This window comes from Strongylocentrotus purpuratus, unplaced genomic scaffold (assembly GCF_000002235.5).
Source record: "Strongylocentrotus purpuratus isolate Spur 01 unplaced genomic scaffold, Spur_5.0 spur5_scaffold_10, whole genome shotgun sequence".
Taxonomy (NCBI): Eukaryota; Metazoa; Echinodermata; class Echinoidea; order Camarodonta; family Strongylocentrotidae; genus Strongylocentrotus; species Strongylocentrotus purpuratus.
The window spans coordinates 16757097-16764832 of NW_022145595.1; the positions used below are offsets into that span (position 1 = coordinate 16757097).

General features: G+C 40.9%; 1 protein-coding gene across 1 annotated transcript; it reads right to left on the reverse strand.

Moving 5' to 3' along the window:
- Nucleotides 1–1141: 1141 nt before the first annotated feature.
- On the reverse strand, nucleotides 1142–2911 carry LOC105444720. The gene has a single exon (XM_011679348.2). It carries the CDS (start codon nucleotides 2909–2911, stop codon nucleotides 1142–1144), a length of 1770 nt encoding a protein of 589 aa, XP_011677650.2.
- Nucleotides 2912–7736: the final 4825 nt, after the last annotated feature.

Here is a 7736-nt window from a genome sequence, read left to right on the forward strand (position 1 = left end):
CCATCGTAGGTTCTTCCTGATGAGCAGGTCCTCCATAGAAGGAAGGTTTGCTCGCTCTAGTACCTCTTTGTTGGTCACCTTGTCCTTCCAACTTATTCTCATGATTGCTCGAAGGTGTCTCATCATGAACGCGTGAAGTTTCTTTACTTGACTTGTGTAGAGAGTCCAGCTTTCCGCACCGTATAAGAGAGTGGATAGGACGATAGCCCTGTAGATTTTGCACTTCACTCTTGTTGAGACATGATGGTTGTTCCATAGCCTGGTTCGCAGGCTTCCAAAGGCACTGCTGGCCTTTGACATTCTTTTCACCAGCTCAGAGTCGATGTGTCCGTCTTTGGATATAGTGCTGCCGAGGTAAGTGAAGTCATCTACCTGGTTTAGGGCTGTCCCATCCACTAGGATCTCCTCCTCCTCTCGGTGGTCTGTACCTGGTTGGAATAGTACTTCAGTCTTTTTGATGTTTATTTGTAGACCGAACTTCTTTGATGCTGATGAAAATACATCTATAACATGTTGCATCTGCTCTGGTGTATGAGAAACAAGAGCACTGTCATCTGCAAAGAGGAGTTCCCTCACGAGAATCTGTCTAGACTTCGTCTTAGCTTTGAAGTGTGCGACATTGAATAGGTCGGCGTCTTGACGTGATTGTATGTAAACGCCTTCCTCAAAGTCCGCAAAAGCCTCCTCCAGCATCGCCGAGAGAAAGATGGAGAACAGCGTAGGGGCCAACACACATCCTTGTTTTTCGCCTGCTTCCTTGACTTTAGCCATCATACCCGTATGTAAGGACTCTACCATTCCGGTGAACTTCTCGGGACATCCATACTTTCGTAGTAGTTCCCAAAGACCTGTCCTACCAACAGTGTCAAAGGCTTTCGTGAAATCGACAAAAACCACATAGAGGTATCGGTTTTGCTCAATGCACTTCTCCTGTAGTTGTCTGAGGCAGAATATCATATCTACTGTGCTGCGGTTGCTCCTAAATCCGCATTGCGTCTCCGGCAATATATCTGGTGCTATGTGGGTATTCAATCTGTTAAGAAGGATCCTGGCAAAAACTTTCCCTGCTATTGACAATAGTGATATTCCTCTGTAGTTTCCACATTGAGTTCTATCTCCTTTTTTGAAGATGGCGACAATATTAGCATCCTTCCAATCCTGAGGTACGGAGCCTTCTGCCCATGCTTGTTGTATCAGCATTAGTAAACTGTTGGTTAGTGTGGCTCCTCCGACTCCATATCTCGCTTGGTATCCCATCCACTCCGGGTGCCTTGCCATCACCCAAGGAGGCAATTGCCAGGTTTAGCTCTTTTCGTGTTGGAATATCATCGAGTGCAGTAACTACAGGTCGCTGGTTGATCCTATCACGCGCTGCAGGCTCGATATCTCCTGGCTGGTTGAGTAGTGTCTCAAAATGCTGCGACCATCGTTCAAGCACCCTTTTGTTGTCTGAAAAGGTTGTGTTACCGTCCAGGGACTTGAGATGAACTGTACTCCTAGTCTGGGGGCCCCAGACTTCTTTCAGTCCAGTGTAGAAGGACTTCATGTCATTATTGTCTGCGGAGCGCTGCAGGTCCTCTGCCTTTTTCTCCCACCAGGTGGTTTTCATTTTCCGTGTGTACCTCTGCAAGTGTCTGCAGGCTTCCTTGTACGCGGTGGTGGTTGACCTGGTGCTTCTAGTCTGTAATACATGTTGGTGTGTTTCATTCCTTTTCTTCATGAGTATCAGAAGCTCGGAGTCTTCTGGGTCAAACCAGTCCTGGTGTTTTCGCTCTGGTTTACCGAGGGTGTTGCTCGCTGTCTCATATACTACTTTGCTGAGTGATGCCCAGGTCTGATCAACTGTCATTCCCTCTTGCACTCCCCAAGTCGCCAGAGCTTTCTCCATATCTTGCTCTAGCTTTAGCCGTTGTGTGTTGACGTGTAGCCGGTCTGTGTTCAGCTTTGCAAGTTTAGTAGCTCCTTGCTTCCTACGCTTTGAACGTAAAGCAAATGCAATCTTTGATCTTAGTAGCTGGTGATCGGTCAAGCAGTTAGCTCCACGCATAGTTCTTGTGCTGTGAACATCTATTCTGTCTCGTTGTCTTGTTATGATGTAATCAATCAGGTGCCAATGCTTAGAGCGAGGGTGCATCCAGGTGGTTTTGTGTTCTTCCCTCTGCTTGAACACGGTGTTTGTCAGTAGGAGTTCGAACTCAGAGCACAGCGCTAGAAGTAGCTCACCATTGGTGTTGCATTTACCGATTCCGTGCCTGCCTAACACCGACTGCCATTTCTCATAGTCTCGTCCTACCCGGGCATTGAAGTCTCCCATCAATATCAGCTTGTCAGTCCGGGGGGTGTCCCGCAACGTTCGTCTAAGCTGATTGTAGAAGTTCTCCTTTGTTTCATCCGGACTCGTCATGGTTGGTGCGTATACACTGATGAGAGTAGCATTTCCCTTCTTCATCAGTGGTACTGTCATTGTCATAATTCTATCATTCACCGCTTTAGGCATTTCTGTGAGCTTCGCTAAGATCTCTTTTCTGATGGCGAATCCCACTCCAGCCTCTCGTCGTACCCCGTCCGGCTTGCCGCTCCAGAAGAATGTGTAGCCCATGTCATCGAGCCTACCTGACTCGGAGAAACGTGTTTCACTCAGAGCAGCAATGTCAATTTTGTACTTCTCCAGCTCCATGGCTACAAGGGCAGTCCTTCTCTCTGGCCTGCCAGTTCCTTCCCGATCGAGGAGTGTCCCGACATTCCACTGTCCAAACGTCATTGTAGTAATTCCGCTGGTGTCATCTTTTTGTTGTTGTTGTTTACTTCCTAGCATACTTGGCACTGTCGACGGAAGTCCTGATCTAACAGCGCGGTCCTTGTTAACCCGGAAGACGACCGAACCGGTATGAAGTTTCATACTGTTGCGCATAGTGAAGGCTGCTTGCAAAGGTGGATAAGTACCGGTAGCTCTTGCAAGTTACTACCGGCACTCTCTCGGGGAACTGGTGGCAGTTTCACACCGGCGAGGACAAACCAGGACGGGTGTGAACCACTAGACCCTGCAGTGACTGGTCGAAGGATGTCGGGAGTTCCGTATCGTCAATCGCCCTCAATGCTGTCACGGTGGCATGGTTTTCTGTTAGGGTTTGCTCCCTTAGCCTTAGTTAGATTCTAAAGAGAACCTGAACCACAGGGCAGTGGTTACAACTAAGCATGGCAAAACCAATTAACAATTATCAAAAGAATGAGGCGATTACAATTACTCTTATGATAAGAGTACTAATTGAACCAACAAAATATTACCTTACTTTATTGATTATATCTATTCAGTGCTGTGATAAAACACTGATTATAGTAGAGAAACAAAGATTTTTTTCGAAATAAGTGCAAGAATATTAAGGAGATTAAGGGCAGATCGAATAACCTTACGATATCAAACTAATTTAAATTAAAAAAAAATGAATAACTGATTATAATATATTATGAATCAATTGATTTGATCTGCAGTAACCTCTAAGTAAGCTATATGGTAATGCAGCAGAATTAATGATAGTCTATCGTATATATATTGAGGAGGTATCAGCAATTAAGGTAGACTAAACTATAAAAAAAATATTTAAAAAAAGAAAGAAAAGAAGATAAAGACGTAGGACATAAAAAGAATATAATCGAAATGTCCGACTAAGTTCCGTGGCACAAACTCGGCATTATTGGACAAACCTACCATTGGAGAAACCTAACAATTACAGAGCTTAAATGTATATGTATATTATGTGTGTGTGGTTTTTTTTAGGGAGGGGTGGTAGAGTGTTCAGCTCCCGGCCCTGGAATATTGTATTAGTTTTAAGCTTTAAGCATTGCCTATTATCTTCGAAACACACACACAAAAAAACGTTTGTCACTTTTTCAAATGCTTTGAGTTTAGTACTTCTTTGCAACTAAATGTATATTTTTATTATTGAAATTCAACAAAAGTTTGCCTCTTTGTATATTGTTCACTTGCTTTATACGATTGCTTTAAGCATTCCGTATTAAAATGGCTAATAAAACAACGAAAAATTCCTGCATTTGCCAGTTTTAAATTGCGTTAAGTCAGATAATTTGTGAAGTCTGAGGATTGATTGCCGTAATCCGTCTTCAATATGATGATTGTTGGAGGCCCTGAAATAAATTTCATGAAAAAGGCCGTTTTCACAGCCAGGCACGTCGAAAATAATTTTAAAGTGGTACGGTTTCAGTGGGGTCGTGTTCGAAGGGGAAGAGCCCCTCGGGGGGGGGGGGCGGAGCGAAGCCCCCTTGAAGCTCTTTCATTTTGAACAGTGAAATGACGATTTACATGGTAAAAGTATCTACGATCTGGTAGAGCGTAGCGAGCGAAGTGAGTGGAGCGTAAATTGCATGACGTTGGGTACAGGGGCAAAACACCGGGGGGGGGGGGGGGGGGGTCAAGGGGCGGCTCCCGGAAGCTCAGGGGTTTTAGGCATTTAATTACGGTCAGATGTCGTATTATCAAGCAATCTGCTTACTATGACAGTCCTTCTTCCGCAAATAATGTTATGTTTGAGGAAATTTAGTATTTATGACAGTTTATTATTTCGTTTTTGAAATTAACAATTTTTATATATATTTGCTCATGTTTCATTGTCAGTAAAATACTTATTGTACTTTATATTAGTATTGTTATCGAAAAACTGTGTACTTACATGAATGAAGAAGTGAATAAAATAAAATCGAATCAAAATATCTCTCTTCATCTTTCTCCAATCTCATGTTTCTAGATGTCTCCCTCTCACAGGCATTTCTTTCTTTCCCTCTCCACCCCCTCTTTCTCTATCCCTCCCTCTCAATCGCTACATCTCTCTTCACTCTCATGTCTCTATAGTTGTCTCCTTCTCTCGTCTATTTCTTTACCCCACTCTCCACCCTCTCTCCATCTCTTTCTCTATCCCTCCATCTCAAGTACTATATATCTCTTGATCTCTCTCCACTTCCATGTCTCTAGTTGCGTCTCACTCTCACCTATTTCTTCCCCCCTCTCTCCATTCATTTCTCAACCCCTTGCTCTTTATCTCTCTCTTCTCTCATTGTCTCTATATAGTTTTCTCTCGCTCTTATCTATTTCTTTCTTTCCTGCTCCATCCCTTTCTCCTTCTCTTTTTCTATCTCTTTCTCTTCATCACCATTTCCCTCCTTATCTTTCTCCACTCTCATGTCTTTAGATGTCTCCCTCTCTCATCTATTTCTTTCTTTTCCTCTCGACCCCCTCTCTCCACCTCTTTCTCTTCCTCCCAATCACTATATTTCTCATCTCTCTCTACTCTCATGTCTTGTCTCTCTTCCTCAGTCATCTATTTCTTTCTTTTCCTCTCCTTCCTCTCTCTCCATCTCTTTATCTATCCCTCCCGCTCAATTACTACTATCTCTCTCTCTATCTCTCTCTCTCTCTATCTCTCTCTCATCTCTACCCCCCCTACTCCCCTCCTCTTCTACCCATTTTCTTTCTCCGTTTATTCTTTTCCTTACTTCAAACTCCCTCAAAATTGTACGCAGGGCTATTTTGACAAATCAATCACAAGTAATACCCGTCTAACAATTTACTAGTCCATCATCACAGACCGTACATTTACAATGCAACAGAATGAAAATATGTCATTATTTCAAGAAATTAACTGAACAATGAAAAACTGCGTTTAAGCATCAAGCAAACAAATTTAAGGATAGGTCCCGCTCTACAGGTTACTTTCATCAAAAGAAAGATTTATTCGTTTATTCCTAAAAACTGCCAAGATATTCCACACAAGCAATTATGTTTTTTTCTGGTAGGATTTATCCTCAACCTTGAACTCAAATCTATTTTGTATGAACAGGTAAAGATGACATGGTTAATGAACAAAAATGATAAAATACACTCATGTTTTTCTATATTAATACATAACTTGTTTAACACTATGTCTCTTAGAGAGCGCAATAAAACTATTCATATTCACATATGTATCAAATGCAGCAAAATATCTTGGGAAAATACTACTTTACGAAACGCATGAAGAGCACTTTGGTATGTCTAAACTCTAAATAAGAATCGGGTTAGATTTGACCCATTTTAGCTACAAACAGGGAAACAAGATTTTAATCCAATATGGGCAAAATAGTACCAACTCTTTTTAGAGTGAGCTAAAACCCTATATTATAATAGTTGCAGCTATTTGGATAATATCGGTTCGGGAAAAAAACGACCAAGCCCTCTTCGACACAAACTCTGTATTTTGTCAGATAATGATAGTTTGGCAAGTAAAATATATTTTATGACTTTTTTTAACATCGCTATTACAAATGCAATGCGGTTGTAAATGTCACATTATCAGAGCTGCCAACCTCCAGAACAGAAATCAGTAATCACAAGGCTCAAAATCAGTAATTTGGGGTATAAATCAGTAATTTCTTATGCGGCGCTATGAATCTAAAAAAACGACACGCCAACACTGCGCGGACGCATGATTATCTGAAATTTTTGGTGATTTTACTCACACAAAGATGTTAAGTATTGAATTTCAGGTCATCACAACACAGTTTATCATGAAAAATGGCTCCTATTCACAGCACTCGCTACGATAAATCATATTTAATTCATTAAAAAAAAAAAAAAAAAAAAAAAAAAAAAAAAAAACTTTTTTTTTTTTTTTTTTTTTTAAATCCGTAATTTGAGACAACATTCCGTAATGGTCGTTAATTTCCGTACCAATTACGGAAAATCCGTACTAGTTGGCAGCTCTGCATTATGTTAGGTTATTTCAGAGTATTGAAAGAAGGATAATGATGTATACAATTCAGTATAACTGGATACAATACATGGCCCATGCAGTTATTTATCATGGATGGTTCAGTGGTTAGGTAACTCAATGGTTCAAATGAAGGTTTAGGGTTCAACACCCGAAACAGCCTCTGGTTGAATATGAATATATTTTCCTGAGTTCACAAGCTGCATTTCAGAAAATATTTATTCCACGTACATATTATGACGATTGCTAGAAGAAGTAGAACGTCTGTAGTTATACAGGTATATTCAAAATTGTATAGGAAGGAAAGATGAATACAAAACTGTAATTGGTCCTTAATATGTAGCAGGTTTTTCGTCTTCCTTATAATCTTTTTCATCTAAAGTCCTCCTCAATACTTTGATACTAATTTGTACACTCTTCTGGAACACCATTCTTCTTCTTTACGTGGTGACTTCAGTATGAATTGGTACTGGACATAATATACGTTATTTCAATTCCAAATACATGTATATACTATCCCCAAATTGCAGAACATAAACAACCAGAAAAACACCCGGCAGCACCAAGAATAAGCACCACCAAGAATAACGCTGATCATTACTTTGTGTATTTCATCTTTGCACCTTTTTCAATTTGCTTTCAACTTTCATTTGATATCTTCTTTGTTCTCTCTTCTCCTTCTCTGTCTGTCTGTCTTTCTGTCTCTTTCTCTATCAGCCATCTCTATTCTATAAGTCATTGCCTTCTCACTTGTACACTGGATATTTCATTCCTTTGTTATACTTCATATATACATTTGTACACATTTAAAGCAGCATTTTCATAACACTATTTCTTGTTAATCTTCTCTCTCCCTCTCTGACACACACACATACACATAAAATCTCTTGCTCACATTTTTTTTATTTTCCTGACTGTCTGTCTCTTTCTCTCTCACCAGCCACCTCTGTTCTCCCTTTTTCTCTCCCTCCCCCCCCC